Genomic DNA, 18,223 nt, shown 5'->3' on the forward strand with positions numbered 1-18,223 from the left:
CTCCCGTGAGCATCGCCCTGATATTCCCCGAACGCGTTACGCACGCGTGCTCAGAAGTTAGGACTCGAAAGTTGAAAAGTGGAAGTGGTGAAGTTGCTTTCGCACAGGCGAGCTTTCCAGTCCCGACTTCCTATGTATTCTATGTGGAGAATTCCAGCTGAAGTGCAGAACACAGTTGTTTCTGCAAATATGATTGAAAAACAAGCGTATAGATGAAAAAGGTACAAAGTTATGGAAGAAGGTCGAGGAGAAGCGACAACAATTGCCACAATAAATATGATGATGCTGATGCACGCCATAAAGCAGAACCCGGGTCTTGAATATACAACATAATGCCAATCAGTAAGACCTCCCAGAGTAAAGGGCAGCCATGGCGGCCCCGAAATCTTGTCCCTGTCCCATGCCTCCGTACATATACTCATCCTGCGGGTAGCCCAGCCTGCCCGTACTCATGCCACCATATGCTGGGGGCGCGCTGGCAACCATCGGCTTGCCCATCATGGCTGGATTCCAAGGTAGGCTCGCTGGGCGACCCGTGTACTCGATGGCAGCAGCGGCGGCCGCTGCTGCAACACCAGGTCCGCCAATGCCGGTGTAAGTCACCGCCTCGTAGATGTCAACCATCCGTTTCTGGGTGACCTGAATCTTCTGCAGCGAAGCCACCGCCATCGCATCGCGCTGCTTGATGGCAATCTCCAGCTCCCCGACTCGGTTGCGCAACCCTTCGATTGTGCGATTCTGCTCCACCACTGTTTGCTCCAGCTCCAGTGCGACAGTGGTTGCATCTCCCGTTGCTCTGATCTCACCCGCGACTTCCAATTGGGCACGCAAACCGTCGACTACGCCTTCCAACTCCACGCATCGCCCGCGTAACGCGGCGTGAGCGGAAACCAGCTCTGCGTGCGTTCTTTGCGCGTCCTGTGAGACCTGCAACTGCTGCTTCAGAGTCGCGATCTGCGTCGCAAGCCCTTCGTTGGCGGACTGGATGCGGGTGAGGGCAGACGCTTGGGCATTAGTGAGGGCGTGCGCACTTGCGAGGTCCATCTGGAGATTATACACGGTGGTCGAGTCGGCGGAGTCCAGAAACCCTGCAACCGTGGGCGGGGCCGTCGTTCCTCCAACTTGACCTTTGGCATCACCGAGGATACCTCCCTGTAGGGACGCTTCCCATCCCGCAGGCGCTACTATATCCGCTTGACTACGTTGCGGGCTCACGTTTGTGGACGTCGCACCGCTCGTGAGGAACGCTGGGTTGGTTTGTATATTGTACGGCGGCCGTGGACGGATGGTTTCCTGCGAGACTTTCCATTGACCTGAAGGTGGCATCGGCGTGTCGTGAACGTGCTCAGGATACGCTCCAGCCTGCGGTTGCAGTAAGACGGGCTGCTGCGGTAGCTGCGGCCGCGGGGTGGGTTGCAATGGCTGTTGCTGCTGTGTCTCAGCCACGGTGCCCTGCACGGAAGGTTGCGCTTCTAATTCCTGTACTTTCGGCTCCACAGGCAATGGCGGCCGCCCAAACGTGGCTGGCCGCGGCCCAAACCCGCCCTTTCCACTGTACATCCCCGCCATCAGGCTTCCCATATCGTCGTTCCTCATCGGCAGGCTGCCTTGCTGCCGATGCTCCTCAAACTGCTTGTTCGTCTTTCCATCCCAACCACCGAGAAGCACCCCTCCCGCGCCATTGTCATCGCGCAAATCACTCGAGGACGTCCCGCCGCGGGATTTCCACCGCAGCCCAAGTTTTTTGGTCAGGGACCTGGCGGTGCTACCTTGTTTGGCGTTGGAATCGGGGGCATTCCCAGACAAATCCCCCTCGCTATTACTAAGCGTCGCCTGGCTGTTGACCAATCCCGAATTGGAAGAGAGGTTGGATTTGCTACCTCGGCGGTGCAAGGAAAGGTGGGACAAGGAGAGCAGGCGGGAGAGCGTATTCCGCCGGGGACCTCCGGATGCAGCGCTGGGACGCCGTTGCAATGTTAAGCTAGTGAGGGCGGGGTTGGGAAGCGTTTTCGACTGGTAATCGTAGTTGAATGGTGGGTTGCTCACCCCTTGGGATTGTGGGTCGGGAAGAGGTTGGGATTGCACCTGTCCCACTTGAGCTTGCCCTTGTCCTACTTGAGCTTGCTCCTGTTCAACCTGAGCTTGATTCAGATCCGCGAAATGTTGTTCCAACAGCTTCTCTTGCTCCGGGTCTTCCTGCTTCTCGTCCTGCTTCTCCTTGTGGTCTTCCCCTTCTTGAACCGCTGCAGCAGTCAAGGCTGCTGGCAGGATCATATGTGCCGCCTTGTGCAACATCCCGGAATCTTTTGAGTCTCCAACAGATTCGGCCAGCAGCGCCGCTGGGAGCACGGTGTGAGCGGCCTTCTTGAAGAACCCTTCCTGCTGGGCAGGTGAGTTTGAGTTCGACCGAGAACGATCGTCTTTCTGTCCATTATGATGGTCCCTCGATCCTTCCGCATGTACGATCGACTCGGCTAGTAGTGCTTGGGGTAACACCTTCCTAGCAGTCTTCGATATAATCCCTTCATGGTGAGCATCTGAGTGATTTCCTTTCTCCGTAACAATCGACTCGGCCAGCAGTGCCCCAGGCAGCACTTTCCGAGCGGCTTTTGCCATAAGCCCTTCAGGATGCGAAGTATCCGGGTGCCTCGACTCATTCTGAGCTACAAGGGACTCAGCCAGAAGGACCTCCGGCAACACCTTCCGAGCAGCTTTGCTTATAAGCCCTTCATGATGGTGGTGGTTGTCCCTGTCGACCAGGACCGACTCGGCCAGCAACGCTCCCGGAAGCATTTTACGAGCAGTCTTCGCCACAAACCCTTCATTTTCAGGAGGATCCGCATGCTTTTGCTTCTCGGCTATAAACGACTCGGCCAACAGCACCTCCGGTAGCGCTTTACGAGCCGCTTTCGCCATAAGCCCTTCGTGGTGATGGTGGTGGTGGGAATCTGAGTGCTTACGATGGTGCTTGGGATGCTTCGAATCCCTTTCGTCTGCGAGGGATTCCGGCAACAGCGCGTCCGGGAGCACTTTACGGGCGGCTCTCGCCAAATGTCCTTCGTGCGGTGAATCGGCACGGAAGTGATGATGGTGTTTGTCATGTTTCGAGTCGTGGCCACCCACCAAGGACTCCGCTATCAGCGCCGCCGGTAATACAGCATGAGCGGCTTTAGAAATGATCCCTTCATGCGGGGAAGATGACCGTGACCGAGAATGGTGCGAATGATGAGGATGCGAATGATGCGAGTGTTTGTGGTCGTGGTGATGATCTCTCGCAGCCACATACGTCTCAGCCAGCAACGCCTCCGGTAACAGCGTGTGCGCGGCTTTCGACAAGAAGCCTTCTTCTGGTGTTCCTGAGCCACTGCGAGAGTGGTGCTTATGTTTGTGGTGGTCCTTTTCCTTTACAACCGCATCAGCTAGTAGCGCCTCTGGAAGCAATGTGTGCGCGGCTTTTGATAGGAATCCTGGCTCCGGTTGCGGTGAAGCTGAGCTTTCGCGCGAATGGTCGTTGTTTATATTTACTTCTACATTCACAGCAGGAGCTGCGCCTACTATGGCTTCCGGCAAAAGTGCATGTGCAGCCTTCGACAGCAGGCCTTGTTGAGGGGCTTGCTGTGGGGCTTGTTCGGGGGCAGGTGAACTGGTGCGCGACGGAACCTCCGCTGTCCTTTCCGCCCTTTGTCGGTTTTTAGGCTTGGTCGTGGGCGACGGGGCAGCAGGTGGAGTCCCCACATCCTTCGCCGCTTCAGTGGACGTCGCAGCCGCTGTGGTGGCGTTTGCGTTGGCACCATATTTGAAACTGCCAAAGGGGAACGCATGCTTCCGCAGGTGCTGTGGCCGCGGCGTATCGTCCGCATCCTCATGTAGCAGTGGCAATGCATACGGCTGGGCGGGTTGGGCCTTGACTGCCGCTGCACCATCCGCTGAATCAACCTTGTCGTCGCTAGAGCGCCTGAACATGCCCAGGAACTTCTTCGGATGATCGTGCGCCTGTTCTTCCGCCGTCTCAGTCGCGGCGCCGAACGTGAACATGCTCACTGCTTTCGCTACAATGCCCTCCTTCGGCTCAGCAGGCTGCTCAGCTGCATTACCAGATCCATTCGCGACGTCTACATCTTGCGCCACTGGCTTCTCGGGAGCTGGCGTGGTGTCGAAGGTAAAGATGTGCCGGGCTCTCGCTACCATGCCTTCCTCTGGCTTCGTAGGAGCCTCTTCCACAGTGGGCGTATGCTCATTCCCCGTCCCCGTCACGTAATGCAATGCTCGTTTCAGTACACCTTCCTTCTCTCCCGCACTTGCATCTACTTCCACGGTTTCCTGTGGGTCGGTCTCGCCGACGTCAGGCACCATCTGGCTATCCACCACCTCTTCCTCAATAACGCGGCGACGAGCAGCTCTTACGTGAACCGGCCGTAACGAGTTTCCGTCGTCGGTGGGCCGCGAAACGGCTCGTAGCACTCTGTGGTTGATCCCATCTCGTACTTCTAAAACGTGCGGAATCGACTCAGGGGTCGCAGCCGCGATCACTTCTTCCTCGTACTCCTCCTCGGTCTCTTCTACTTCTTCTCCATTGTTGTCGCGAACATACGCTCCCTCGTCGTCTTCGTCGGTTGCTCCAATGCCATCCTCCTCATCATCGTACTGCTCATTATCGGGCTCTTCCAGAGCTTGACTGCTTGCTTCCATGGCTTGAGACCGAACAGATAGGTGCGGCAAACGGGTAAGTCAAAGTTGCCCAGTAAGGGGTATGGCGAGCCCTAGTGTCGAAACCCTCGTTGCCAAGAACGAATGAAAACCGTGCGGCTCGAGGGGCACCGGATGGTCGAGAACAGCTTTGTCCGTATCTGTGTGATTCGCTTAATCTCGTAGATTATAACGCTGCGCAGGTATTCGGGATATCTCTGCCCTTTTATGTAGTTTGTTTCAAAGCCTCATAAGTTCATATCAGAGATGTCTCATGAACTGTAGCGTTTTGCCCGTCGACACCAGAGTGGGTTCCTTGGCGAGCGGAGTTTCTTCGGTGGCTTGAAGTGTGGCTTGTGCGCGTCCTAGTCGATAATACTGTCATTCCAATTCGTCTCTCTCGCCACAATCCGTTTTTTGCGGTCTCAAAATCAAGAAACAACACATTGAAGTCAGGAAAGCACAAGCTGGAAGACTCTAAGGGCGACGAGGACGATGATAAGGACGGAACACGGAACCTTCTAATCGTTCTCTCGACAAACAATCTGGTCGAAGGCGGCGGCGATGACCGCGATAGATGCGAGTAGAACAAAGATGACAGCTATTGGAAAGGGATGAGGAGTGAGCGTCCTTGCACCAGAAATGCAGTCATATCTCTTGAAGGAACGATCATGGACTGATAGCAGCAGCCGGCTCGTTACATCCAGACTCGTCCTACTGCACCACTCAGACGATGCACAACCCCGCTCGCGTTTGCAACGATACGTTGAGCTCCGTGGGCGCTGGGAAGCAATACGATACATAATACGCACTGCATTGACCTCATCGACTCCGATGGCCAGACTACGGAGTGTATGGACCACACGGACTCGCAGAACGACGTCGTCCTCGTGTCTGTGACCGACGCTACTATCAAGGTTACCACTATTGTGGAGTCGGACTCGGACAACGAGCTGGAGTGCGAGACCGGGGGATGCCAGCAGCGCCATTTGTGAACCGGGGCACCCGGCACATCTCGCCGTTCTCGCTGTGGAAGCACATACATGTTCGCATCCGTACAGCCGTTACATTTGACTTTGCATCTGCCACTGAGGAACTGATGACTGCACGCGCAGGAAACGAAGAATGAACGCAATGGTAATGGTGGGTGGTAATGATTACTGGCCAGACATCTGGTTACGACGGGTTCTGCGCCCTGTTTGTGGAACCCAAAAGTCAACGACCAGCTTTCATGCTCGGAATGATGTGTCCTTGGGGCGTCCCTACTGAATACGCAGGGGCAACTTGGGCAGGTGTGGCTTTTGAACGTCCAAGTCCATTTTGTGCCAATGCATGTGCAGTTGTGCGCAAGCGTCACGCGCGCTCTGCGGGCGTCGACGGTCGTCCTGCATTCAAACTTCAAAGGCTCCCCTTAGAGTCCCCTGTCAACGAGAAACACTGACGGACAGGACAGTCCCATCACCACCATCCGGTCTCCCACCATGTCACCCCCTTCAATCGCAAACCCCACCTACAAGCCCATCCCGCACCCCGCCACGGGTTCATTCCCTACCTTCCAGGCCTTCTGGCCATTCTACCTCGGCGAGCATGCCAACAAGACGTGCCGAAGGCTGCACTTGACTGGTAGGCTAAACGCCCAGGGATATATATCATATATGTTATACTGTCGGACGCATAGGCTGACGTTCACGGCGCGCCGTTGTTGTCTCTCTAGGAACAACCTTCGTGATCGGCGTCCTCGCCACCGCCATCACCACCTTGCAACCGCGTCTGCTCATATATGTCCCGCTGATAGGGTACGGGTTTGCGTGGGTCGGACATTTTTTCTTTGGTAGGTTTGCTTTCAGATCGCACTTCCCATTGTGACGTGGATTGTGGATTATCTGATATATTGCGTTTGCAGAGCACAACAAACCAGCGACGTTCAAGTACCCCGTGTGGTCATTGATGAGCGATTTCAAGCTGTGGTGGGAGGTGGCGACGCTGAAGAGGGCGTTTTAACATGATGGCGATAACAGGAGGAGGGAGGTTTAAACGGAGTGAGAGGAGTTGGACGATGGTTCTTGTTTTGATTCATGGGGCGTGGTCACTGTGGAACCGCTCTACTATCAAGTTTTCCGTCCGGCGTATGAGCAGCTATCGTAGGAGAGGTTATAAATAGGATTTGGATTGCCATTTGGGCCATGTACGGTTGTGGCCTCTATAAATATCATTGCTATGTTCACTAGTCTGGGTTCATCAAGCCATCCCAAAGGAGCGGAGGATGCATCAAGTCACTCGGTGGCAAAGCATAGTAGGCTGTGGAAGCGGGTATGTACACTATTGCCTACGCTCTCGTTTCTATTCCTGGGAGATCGCTAACAAACTCATTTGCAAGAACCGGGTGCAAGACAGGAATCAAGTGCATGATGGGAACAGAAGGAGCACGATGCATCCCAACGCACCATAAGCGTCCCAACAACGACTTCCATCGCAACTCAACGATCCTCCCTCGCCTTCTTCGCAACCGGCCCCTCCGCGTCCCCACCATCCGCCTCACTCCCCTTCCGTTTCGCGCCCTGTCCCTGTCCCGCCGCCGACGGCCCCGACGACGGTGCCGAACCACCCTGCTGTGCTGCCCCGGACCCACCGAGCCCGAAAGCGACTTTCTCGCGATTGAACGTGTTCACGTTCCGTTCGGTGTCGATGACGGTCGTGGTTGTGACTTTCGGTTGTTTCGTGGCTGGTTTGGCGGGTTTGGGGCGTTTGGCGGAGGCGAGGGGTATGTCTGCTGGGAGTGCGCTATACGAGAGAGAGGATTCATTTGCGTCAGTCTCTTGCTAGTGAACGGGAGACGTAAGAGATGAGAGCATTTACCTCCGATTCCCAACACTAAGCACCAAATGCGCGGCCCCCGCCGCCCTCGTCCGCTCACTCAACGCCGCCGCCGTCCCCAACGGCGTATCCGTACTACTCATCTTCTCCATCTTCAGCTCCTCCTCAATCTTCCTCAACCGCTTCTCCGTCTTCATCTTCCCGCTCTTCTTGCCATGGAACTTATGACTCAGCTGCCTGAACGCCTCCTTCTGGTTGAGCTCGCGGCCATACTCGTCGTGGTACTTCAGGTCAACGTCCGGGTTGTACAGCTTGTACCGCTCCTCGATCTCGCGCGCGCGGCGCCGCTCGGCGTTACGTGCTTCGATCGCTTCTTGTTCTTCGCGGTACCAATCGTCGTCGTCGCGGTGGTTGTTATTTTTACCTTTTTCTTGGTTGTTGCGTTCGCGGTTGCGTTGTTTTTCCTTTTCGCGTTGAAGCTCGCGGAGCCGATCGGCTTTGCGTTGTTCGTTGAGGAAGAGGAGCTTTTCGGCTTGTTTGCGTTGGCGCTCGAGTTCTTCGGGGGTGGTTTTCTCGACGAAGCCTTTTTGCGTGAGGAGAGAAATGGTGGCTGCTAGACCGGCGCCGACTAAGGGTTCTTCTTCGAGGGGCGCAGGCTGCGTATAGATACAATAAGTCAATGACACTCTAAATGGCGAAACGAAGATGACAGTTTCTTTTAACCCAACGTACCATAAGCTCCCCATCGTCGGACTCTTCATCCTTCTCCTTCTTGATTGTCACTTCCGTTTTGCTTCCATCGTCCATTTCCCAACCTCCCTTCTCATCGCCCTGGTCAGCCTCGTCAACGTCCATCTGGTCCACATCGTTCTCGTGCGTCTTTGCTTCCTGCTTCACCGCCGGCGTCGGCCGTATAGGTTCAGGCGCTTTGACGACAGGTGCTGGCGCGGTAGCCAGATTGCGGACAAACTCCGATGTGGCGGATAGGACCATCCCACCCTCGATTGGTGCGTCCTCTTCTTTTATCTGACGTGCGGCTGTCAGGAATGACGTGAGTGAGTCCGCGCGCGATGGTAGAGGAAGACCATGAAAAAGGGGTGCTTACCATCAGCAATCGCCTCCACATCGTGCTTGCTCCGCTTCTTCATCTGCAGTCTTCGGGATCGCGCTAACGCCGACTGAAGGTCATCGTCATCCACAAAGTTCACCGCATCAATGTCCGTATTACGGTTGCTGAAGCTGTAATCTATTGGCCGTGACGCGCTGCCTGCATCCCCGTTGTCACCCGCCGTTGGTAAGTCCACCTCCATCGCATCATCCCCATTCGCCCGCGGCGCGTTCCCTCCCTCAACCGCATCACCCTCCTCATCCACCGCCCGCCTTTCACGACGAGACGACTTCTTCTTCTTCTTTGGCTTCTTGAATGCCACCATTTCCTCCTGGGTATAGTAGTCCTTGATCTCCAGATTCTTCTCGTACGTCAGGGCGATAGCGCCCGCCCGCAGCTTTTCGCCCACTTCTTTTTTCCGTGTCTCCACATCCACCATCCCGTTTTCGCTGATCACGAACCCTCGCTCGGGTTCGCCGTCGATCTCTTCGTCATACTGAGAGAGGAGGTTCCGCTTCTTCCCGGGGTCGAGGAACTCTTCGTCGTCATAGACGTTGTAAGCTTTCTTTCCCTTTTTCTTGTTTTCGACGTTTTTGCGACCTTTGGTGTCGTCGGCTATATTTACGTTATGAAGGATATCCCCCTCCTCTTCATTCTCCAGGATCGTAGAATCCTTCAAAGTCAGAATCGTTTCACCGCCGACAGCGACATCCTCCAGATCATGGTCCACGCGCAATCCCTTCAGATCCGACGCCTTATAGTCCGACACCGCAGACCGATCCATCTCGGCTAAATCGCTCTCCCGCTTCTGAGCCAGCATCTCAGCCTTCTTCTTCGCCTTCGCCTTCCGCTTCTCCTCCTTCTCCCTCTGTCGAAGCACCCATTTTAGTGAATCCCCCGCAGCATCCTCGTCGTCCGACGCAGCCCCCAACGTCGCCCCCTCCAGCTTGACATTCCGCTTAGCCTTCTCCTTCTCCTTCGCAATCGTCTCAATCAGCCCCTTGCGCGCGGCCTTCTCGGCGAGCTCTTTCTGGTGTTTGGCATAATTCTGTTCGGCCGCCTGCTGGCTTTCGCTGGTTCTGGATTCGGCTAAAGGTTTCAGGCCGAGTTTGACGCGCAGGGCGTTGGTTTCTTCTATGGAGAGTTCAACGTCGCCGGTGTCGCCGTCTGCGGGAGGGCGGACGATGTGTCTGTTAGGAGGTGAGCATGATTGACTTTGGACAAGGGTTGGTGCCGGCCTGTGCTTACCGTCGCGAGCCATTGCTGACAATTTCCGTGGCAGGGCGAGAGTATTGGAGGTGAACTGTCCTGTATTTTGGCGAACGCTGTAGCAGGAGTGAACTGTCAGAAGATACTGTAAGTCCTAGTGGAGGAGACTCCTAGTGCGGGGCTGTTAATTGGGAAAGCGGGGAAGCCTGGGGATTCACAAGCCTTGGCCCCCCGTCTCCTTGGCCCGCGTGGGAACTGCGTGGGAACAGGAACCTGCCCATTCTTCCACAAACCCATACACCCCATAGACCCATCAACCCTACCCACAGTCATACCCACAGTCATACCCACAAGCGCCACCGATTAGCATCCACCTCAAGCGCCCTTCCATCGTCTTTATGAGCCATCACCGCTGGTGGAAACGCAGCCCCTCCCCCCCGAAGACCCACCCGCCGCGTGAAGATGACCACACCGACTACCATCTCCTCTTCGGCGACGGCACGGACGCGAAGGCTGAGGATGAGATGAGGAGGCATAAGGACGCTTTTTATCGGATTTATTGTAAGTTAGGGGGTATAAACCCGCCGGGGAATGAAGGTATATTGGGATGGTGATTAACGATTTCTTCTGTATGTCTGGGTACGCAGCGGAGATCAGCAAGAGGCGGAAGGAGATGGGGTTTGCAACAGCGAGGGATGGATCAGCGACGGGCCCGCCGAGCACACCTGGAGAGCGGCGGGAATTCCGTGATCTCGTTGATGGGCTCACGTATAAGAGGTATGGGCAAAATAAGCCAAACACCCACCCGTTCCCAATCTACGCACCCACGCAATAAAGCATCCCTGACATCGCATTAGCAAGATATCCTACGGCATCGTCGGCTGGCTCTTCCACACCTACCTCTGCCATTGCTACTTCCGCCGCGTCATCCTGTGCGCCAACAGCCCGAGTACGTGGGGCTTAATCACACACCCGATGGAGACATTAACAAGCTGCAAAGTCCACCCCTTCACCTTCCTCGACTGGATCAGCATCCTCGAACTCCTCTTCTACACCCTCTGTCTCGCCGGGCAGGTGATGTACCGGCCCCTCGAACGCTGGATTCTGACTTACGGCGTATACGTCACGAACGGCGCGGTGTGCACAGCCTGGTGGTTCCTCTCCCGCGCCGCCGTGCGCGACGCAGGCTGGAGGTGGTGTCCCCCCCAAATGGGCGGCTGTGGAACCTGGACAACCCTCTGGTCGCCCGTACTGCACTGGTGGCTCTTCCTCCTCCTCCGCCGCCGGGCCCTCGCGTTAGCGCATTGGGAGGTCGAAACGCTCCTCGTCGACGCGCAAGCCATGGCTAGAATCAAAATACCTATCGGCAACGGGTTCAGGTTACAGACCCCACCCTTCTACCGACGCCCCTACACATGTTACCAGCTCTGGGCATGTTTCTCGTCCGCGCTGCCCATCCTCATTTGGGAATGGTACATCAAACACCCCGCGCCGAAGACTTCCTGGCAGCCGACGGATTTAGCAGTGTGGCCCGGGCTGGTGAAGGTGGTGATTGTGACGGCGGGGAGCACGGTGGTGTTGAAGGGCTATTTTAGCTTTTTGAGTTTTCAAAATAGGTGTGTGGCGTGGACAGAGCCGTTTAGGAAGGGGTTGGTGTTTGGGGAGGCGGATGGAGTCGTGACCGTTGGGATAATCTATTGAGTGCTGGTAGATAGGCATGCCGCGGCACATGTACATAGTGTTTCGCTCGCACTCTGAGAACGACTGCTTTTCAGAACACTCCTACCTTATTGTAAATATTTGATCTTGATTAGCACACATACGTAGCGAGATCAATCATGAAGCTCTCTATATGGAATGATTGATAGAATAAAGAGATCTACAAAACCCAGAAGGATCAAGGGGAAGACTATGTACGGAAACGAGGGAAACTCACTGTATACAAATTGTGCGGATGTGAGGGGACTAATGCTATGTTCTACGCCGAATAATGTGGCAATGCAATGATAAAAAAAGAGGGTGCGGGGGAGATCTATAGACAAAAAAAGACCGCGCATGGGGGTGCCTCCACATGGTTCCCTCGCTCACGGGTTCAAATTCTGCCTAACCCAACTCCCATCCTTCAAACACTCATCCACCGTCCTCGTCGGCGGCCCCGATCCAGCCGGGTTCGGCGAGTAATGATCCACCCTCTGCGCCTTCAACACCAACAAACAAAAATTATCCAGCGCCGCGTTGTGCACACATCTCAACTCCTGATCCTTCTCGCTACCACCCGCAGCAGCGTTGCCTCCACCTCTCATCGCATTCCCAATCGCACCCAAAAAGCCACTGCCCACCGCAGCACCCCCCGTGGCAACATCCTCATCCATCGCGTCCAACCGCGTATATTTATACCCCGTATGTGTATCCGCCACGATGCGCACCGAGTTGGCCTCGCGGTAAACGGACCCCTCGTTCGCGAGCGTTTGGTGGGGCTCACCCGCCGCGGGCCAGGTGAAGGTTGCGCGGTACTGCGGGGAGAGCTTTTTCCAGTGGGACAGGCGTTGGGATTCCCAGAATTCGTCGGGGTTGGTGGAGGTGGAGCCGAGGGCGATGCGACGGGGGGGCGCGCCGAAGCGGTGGGACATTGTGGGGGCTGCTACTATGTACATTCGGCCTGTTATCCTGTGTTTGTAAAAGGGGTGTCGTTAGACTCCAAACCTGGCAAGCAGTTGGGTCATGAATGATACTCACGTAAAAGTCTCACCACTCCTCGGCATCTGCCAAAAAATCTCATGCGTCTGGGACCCCTTCGTAACCGACATAAGCTCCGAGTTGCGTGTCGCCGCCGCGAAAATGAGGACTTTCGGGTCGGCACTCAGAAAGTCCAGGAACACCAGCCGTTGAAGCTTCGGAGCGCCTGTGGAGCGGACTGAGGCGATTTGGACGTAGACTAGAAAAAAGAGACCGGGGTAAGTATAGAGGAAGAAAGGGGAGACGCTGCGAGAGAGCGATACATACTGGGTTCTTTGCGCAGGGAATCGTAGTTGGTTTCGACAGACTGGAGCATGATTGGGCTCCAGGCCGGAATCACGCCGCTATCTCCGCCGAGCATCTTGGGAGGTAAAAGACCTGTAAAGCCCCAGAAAGAGTGCGAACGTGTGATATGTTAGTTGACCACTCTGCCGCCACCATCAACTGAGGTCATCAGGAGAGCCGTACCTTGTTTGTTCGGTTGAAAGCCGTAGGTGAAATGCGTAGGGATTTTGCGCAAGAGGCAAGCGCAAGGAAGGAAGTGCGCTCAGTCGTCAGGGCTGGGAGTCACTTTCCAAAAGCCCCGTGCGTTTTGAGTGATGAGAGCATGGCCGCTTGCAGCCTTCCTGCACTTATCGCTATTGGTAAGGGGCGTACCCTCCGCCACCGTGGTACTGGGGCTGCCCATTTATTTATTGCTTAATTACCTGGATGCACGTACCGGCGATTCGGTGTGAATACCGCCGGAACCACATGTGCTGTCATTTTGAAAGAGGTTCAACCCTCCAAGGTCCCAAAGGAAGTTTTACTCAGATGTAGGTGATCCAGATTGTAGTCTTGCTCTGCAGAATTCGAATAAGCACTGGTTCTATAGTATATACGCCGCAAAGGGAGAAATCTACATCATGTTCCACAGCCCCTACGAGCACGTAGCGAGTGCAAGAATCCTCAACGCTCCCCACCCTCCCCGACCCCCAAATCCGCCATCTCCGCCCTAAATTTCCCCTCCCGCTCCCCCTCCCTCACAACCCCCATCCGTTCCAACCCTACCCACGGATCCCTCCCACCTCCCCAATGCAACACCTCCTTCCTAAACATCTCCCCACCCTCGCCCCACGCCTCCACATCCCCTCCAAACCACCTCCTAAATATCCGCCCGGCCCACCTGCGACTCCAGAAATAACTATAGTACGTCGCGCCATAACTGACCAGATGCGTGAACTGCACCTGCCACGCTGCAGGCGGTTGAGGAGGAGGGAAGGCGCCGTACAGCTGTTGTGCGTGGGTGAGGACGGCGGTGGATGAGAAGTGGGCGTCGAGGGCGAGCGGGGAGTGGTACATTTGGTCGAGGAGGGAGAGTTGGAGCTGGTTTTGGATTTCAAGGGCGTCGGGTTGGCATGATCTCGGGGAAGGGAGAAGAGAGGGTGGGATCGGCGTGTTGGTTTGGTGGTGGCGGCCAATGAGGGAGAGGACTTGCGGGTTTTTGGCAAAGGTTTCGGTGAAGATGGAGGGGACTTCGACGAAATCCATTGGGACGCGGGTGCCGGAGATGTGTTGGAAGTCTGTGCGGGCTAGCATTGCTATGCGGGAAGGGGGAACGAAGTCAGCCTCCGATGTTCGGTGCTCACTACACTCATACAATATGAAAACTCACAATGCATAGCATGGCCCATCTCATGAAACAACGTCTCCACCTCCCAAAGACTCAACAAAGCCGGCACGCCCGCGTCCGGCCTCGGACTCGAGAACGCCGTCACAAGCACCACAATCGGCAACTGATACCGTTTCTTCACCCCACCCTCCACAACCTCCTTCTCAGCCCCCTTGATCCTCATCGCGCCTTTCGCATACCCCTCTCCAAACCGCTCTTCGTCGTCTATCCGGCGCGAGCACCGCACAGTGAAATGCGCGGCAGTCTCGTATTTCCGGCCCTCGGCGGAATCCCGCGCAAAGAGGTCACAGTAGATACTCCCAATCTTGCCGTCCGTGTCGTGGATGACGTCCAATTTGCGGACCTCGTCGTGCCAGATCTCGCCGGGGACGACGGTCTGTGGGACCAGGGTGACGCAGTAGAGAGCGTGGAAGAGGTTGGAGAGGCCTTCGAAGACGGTGCCGACGGAAAAGTAGGCGGCGAGCTGGTCGGAGCCTTGGGAGATCGGGCGCGGGTGGAAGGGGTCTGTGGAGGGCTCTTGCCGGGCGGCTGTGGGCTGGACGAATTGGGAGTAGTAGTGACGGTCCCAGGCTTCGATTTGGGTGGTAGGTTTTGGGTTGTGCATTTTCTTGAGGGATAGGAGACGATCGACTTCGGCGTCTGCTCGTGGCTTGTGAAGATCTGAAAGCGATTCGAGGAATGCAATCACTATTTCTGTAGTCATTACGGGGAGGATGTCAGCCAGGACCCTCGCACCATTGGCGATACCAACTCTTTACCCAATACAACATACCAGGCGTCTCAGCCATCTTATCCGTCAACGAAAGCTCCGCATAGCTGTCCTTCTTCAACAGCCTCGCGAGCTCGCCCCTCGTCCACAACATCGCCTCCAGCACATCAACCTGCTCCTTACTCCCAGAGTTCATCGCCAAATACACTTGTTTCCTCACCCCCTCATCCCGCGCAGTCCTCAACACCGCGGACGCCAGTACCGAGTTGGTTGGTATAGTCGCTCGCGTGCCACTCTCATTGAGGATGCGTGATAGAACTTGGCCAGGCACCCCATGCAACTTCTCCAACGGGTTCTCAATGACGACCTCGGGAACGCCAGGCCCGGCCATTGTGATCATTTCGTGGCCGAGGTCGAGGATCCGGTTTTGCAGGTCAACGTAGCGGTCGCGCATGGCTTTGGGCATGTGGACGCCGGATTTCTCGAAATCGGCGAGCAGGAGGTTGCCTACGCGGAGCTCCTGCTCCGAGAAGTGTTTTGTGATAGTCGGGTCGTGCATCACCGTTCGAAGGGACTGTGATGAGATGTCAGAGTGACGTGAGCATGCATCACATCAAAAGCGAAGAGAGCATTTTTCCTCCGTACCTTATACAGCTTTGGATGCGTGTTCAACTGATTAATCACACTACTCAACGCCGAATGCGCCTCATTCGCCGCCTCCACAAACCGTCCGTCCGGATGCACATTGCGTATCAGCTCCGCCGAGTCCACCACCGTACACAATATCTCCGACAGTCTATCCAGCCTCTTGACCGTTTTTACCATTTCGTTCCGATCGCGGTGGTCCACCGCCGCGCATACCCGCTCGACAATGAGGTCGATCTCCACCATGGCGACTTGCGCGGCGTGGACGAAGCCTTCGGGGCGGTCGAAGGCGGGGAGGCCGAAGAGGCCGGTGGAGGTGGTGTGGGAGTTGGAGTAGCGGTTGAGTTTCCATTCCGTTGGGTGGTCGAAGATTTGTTGGAGAGTGGTTTTTGAGGCGGTTGGCTTGGTGTTGAACGGACGGCGGGGGGGTGAGAGTGGGGTGGCGAGGGGGGTGATGCTTCGTCGCTGTCGTCGGAATGGCACTCGCAGTGCTCCACTTTGGGATGCTCGAGGAAGGCCAGCTGCTCGACAGCATCTGCTGCATACGAAGATGGCTTGTGTCATGGCGAGCAAAAGGAAGGAATAGTCCCCGGACGTTGAGCTTCTCCCCGACGCCAAGTTCTTGTTGGCGGACCTGTCTTTGGGCGTTGGGACTGCGGGGAATGCTCAATCCTCTCCTTCCATGTCCAATTCTCCCCAGGCACGCGTGCAAAAGGGCTCTGCGAGTTGCAATTGACTTCCCCGTTCTTCCCCTTCCCCGCTAACCCGACTCAATTTACTGACAGGCATCCCACCACAGACCACCAGCTCCCCAGCAGAGTCTCTCAACGAGGATATCTCACTCGGCAACCGCTCACTCTCGCCGCACACCCGCTCCAACTCACAAACTCACTCACCGTCAAAATGGAAGTCGACCTAACAGCCCAGGATGACCCGGACCTCGACGACCTCCTCCTCTCCTCCTCCGACGACGAAGCAGCCTCCAACAAACGCAAACGGGAAGAACTCGACGACCCAGACGCTGACGATTTGCTCGCGGAGGAAGACGAGGATCTCCGCCTAGATGACGCCGAGACGGAGGTGTGGCTGGTGAAGGTGCCCAAGTTCCTGGCGGAGAAGTGGACGGAGGTTGCGGAGAAGGGCGGTCCTGGGGAGACGGGGAAGCAGGAGGAAGTTGTGTTGGGGACGATTGATGTTCCATCTGTCTTAATGTGAGTTATTCTCGATGGAGGAAGGAGAAATAGCGACCGCATGGGACCGAGTATCAATCGTCCTTCCTATCTTTCTCACAGAAGGAACTCCATAAACCCCGCCGTCAACCGCGGCACCGTCACCCTCCCTACCACGCCCTGGAGCGACGACATCCCAAACTCCTACACACTCTCCTACACCAACCTCGCCCCGCCCACATCCTACATCTTCACCGTTAACAAGCCCGCCGACCGGCCGAAGGAGCTGATCGGCCGCGTCAACAGCGAGGCGTCCATCGCGCCGATTGTCAATGACCGGTATAAGCAGCTGATGCAGGCGAGGGCGAAGGGGATGATGGATAGGAAACGGCCGGTGCAGAGATTGGAGAAGGACGGGCCTGCGTTCACATTCTTGAAGCCGGGGATGGCGGGGCATGGGAAGAAGGAGGGTGTCAGTTTTGCGGTTTCGGTAGGTTCACTTTGCGAGCGATAGCGAGCAGCGTTTCGTGCTCTTTCCTTCTTTCGAGCCATTCTGACGCTTCCGCTTCTTTCTGCCAGAAAAAACAATCATCGCAGACAGACAAAAAGTCTCGCCTCGAAAAGACAGACCTCATCAACCTGCTCTTCACCGCCTTCGAAAAATACGCACACTGGAATTTCAAAGGCCTGCTCGAACGCACGCATCAGCCTCAGGCATGGCTCAAGGAGGTGTTGGGCGAGGTGGCAATCCTCAACAAACGAGGGCCGTATGTGGGGTTGTATGAGCTCAGGCCGGAGTTCAAAGGGATGAGTGCGGTGCCTGTAACGCAGCCCGCGGAGGGGAGCAATGCGGGGGCGTCGACGGCAACTACGGCTGCACCGGGACAGGCGGCGGCGACGGGGGAGGAGGAGGATCTGGATGAGATGGATTATGGGGATGGGATGGGGTTAGCGTCCGGGATGGAGTTCGGGAATGATACCACGGGGACGGGGGGAGGGCCGAGTGGGAGTGGAGCGGGTGGGAATGGGGATGATGATTATGAGATCTTCTGAAGGATGTGGTTTGGTTGCGATGCGCGGGATGTAGGCAACGTTGTCCATACATCCAGTACATTCTTTCAAAAGCCAGCAGCGACATTTGCGCTATCCGAGGGAAACGCGTCCGTGACTTGTCAAGTGAGCGTTGCATTTGTCAACCCTTTTTTCCCAGAGACTTCGAACGTTCCCTCCCACGTTCCCCAGCTTCCCTCATCCCCGACGGAAGCCCCCATCATCCATCCACGCCGCACCTCGCCGCAACTGCACGCACACCGCAGCCACCCCCACACCATGTCCTCTGAGGTATAGCACACCCACCTACTTTGCGCGTCCTCAACCGCACTCACCCAACTCACTCAATGCTCCGCGCAAAATCCCTCACCGGCATGTACCCACCCCCACCCCCTATCCAACTCCTCCCGACCCACTCGCAATCG

At 56.1% G+C, this 18,223-nt stretch overlaps 7 protein-coding genes across 7 annotated transcripts; 3 read left to right on the plus strand and 4 right to left on the minus strand.

Annotated features, from left to right (window-relative positions):
• Positions 1 to 182: 182 nt before the first annotated feature.
• Positions 183 to 4,992, minus strand: EV422DRAFT_523277 (uncharacterized protein). The gene has a single exon (XM_053069894.1). It carries the CDS (start codon positions 4,687 to 4,689, stop codon positions 340 to 342), a length of 4,350 nt encoding a protein of 1,449 aa, XP_052927262.1. The 5' UTR covers positions 4,690 to 4,992; the 3' UTR covers positions 183 to 339.
• A 1,068-nt stretch (positions 4,993 to 6,060) lies between these two features.
• EV422DRAFT_523279 (uncharacterized protein) lies at positions 6,061 to 6,869 on the plus strand. The gene is made up of 3 exons (XM_053069895.1): positions 6,061 to 6,309; positions 6,401 to 6,517; positions 6,590 to 6,869. The coding sequence occupies exons 1-3, from the start codon at positions 6,168 to 6,170 to the stop codon at positions 6,685 to 6,687; spliced, it is 357 nt and encodes a 118-aa protein (XP_052927263.1). The 5' UTR covers positions 6,061 to 6,167; the 3' UTR covers positions 6,688 to 6,869.
• Positions 6,870 to 10,018, minus strand: EV422DRAFT_523283 (SART-1 protein). The gene is made up of 5 exons (XM_053069896.1): positions 9,857 to 10,018; positions 8,606 to 9,775; positions 8,233 to 8,537; positions 7,543 to 8,156; positions 6,870 to 7,467 (listed from the first exon to the last, which is right to left on the minus strand). Exons 1-5 carry the CDS (start codon positions 9,867 to 9,869, stop codon positions 7,164 to 7,166), a joined length of 2,406 nt encoding a protein of 801 aa, XP_052927264.1. The 5' UTR covers positions 9,870 to 10,018; the 3' UTR covers positions 6,870 to 7,163.
• A 40-nt stretch (positions 10,019 to 10,058) lies between these two features.
• On the plus strand, positions 10,059 to 11,669 carry EV422DRAFT_391307 (uncharacterized protein). Its single transcript, XM_053066853.1, has 3 exons — positions 10,059 to 10,378; positions 10,465 to 10,594; positions 10,675 to 11,669. Exons 1-3 carry the CDS (start codon positions 10,216 to 10,218, stop codon positions 11,516 to 11,518), a joined length of 1,137 nt encoding a protein of 378 aa, XP_052927265.1. The 5' UTR covers positions 10,059 to 10,215; the 3' UTR covers positions 11,519 to 11,669.
• A 40-nt stretch (positions 11,670 to 11,709) lies between these two features.
• Positions 11,710 to 13,107, minus strand: EV422DRAFT_391315 (uncharacterized protein). Its single transcript, XM_053066854.1, has 4 exons — positions 13,022 to 13,107; positions 12,821 to 12,931; positions 12,554 to 12,752; positions 11,710 to 12,484 (listed from the first exon to the last, which is right to left on the minus strand). The coding sequence occupies exons 2-4, from the start codon at positions 12,912 to 12,914 to the stop codon at positions 11,902 to 11,904; spliced, it is 876 nt and encodes a 291-aa protein (XP_052927266.1). The 5' UTR covers positions 12,915 to 12,931; positions 13,022 to 13,107; the 3' UTR covers positions 11,710 to 11,901.
• Positions 13,108 to 13,501: 394 nt separating this feature from the next.
• Positions 13,502 to 16,350, minus strand: EV422DRAFT_585628 (uncharacterized protein; the record flags this gene model as incomplete). The annotated part of the gene is made up of 4 exons (XM_053073452.1): positions 15,580 to 16,350; positions 14,998 to 15,508; positions 14,208 to 14,918; positions 13,502 to 14,133 (listed from the first exon to the last, which is right to left on the minus strand). Exons 1-4 carry the CDS (start codon positions 16,141 to 16,143, stop codon positions 13,502 to 13,504), a joined length of 2,418 nt encoding a protein of 805 aa, XP_052927267.1. The 5' UTR covers positions 16,144 to 16,350.
• Positions 16,281 to 17,884, plus strand: EV422DRAFT_391368 (transcription initiation factor IIF, beta subunit-domain-containing protein). The gene is made up of 3 exons (XM_053066855.1): positions 16,281 to 16,790; positions 16,872 to 17,238; positions 17,328 to 17,884. The coding sequence occupies exons 1-3, from the start codon at positions 16,483 to 16,485 to the stop codon at positions 17,799 to 17,801; spliced, it is 1,149 nt and encodes a 382-aa protein (XP_052927268.1). The 5' UTR covers positions 16,281 to 16,482; the 3' UTR covers positions 17,802 to 17,884.
• Positions 17,885 to 18,223: the final 339 nt, after the last annotated feature.

This window comes from Fimicolochytrium jonesii (genome assembly GCF_025526975.1).
Source record: "Fimicolochytrium jonesii strain JEL569 chromosome Unknown EV422scaffold_6, whole genome shotgun sequence".
In the NCBI taxonomy this organism is placed as follows: Eukaryota; Fungi; Chytridiomycota; class Chytridiomycetes; order Spizellomycetales; family Powellomycetaceae; genus Fimicolochytrium; species Fimicolochytrium jonesii.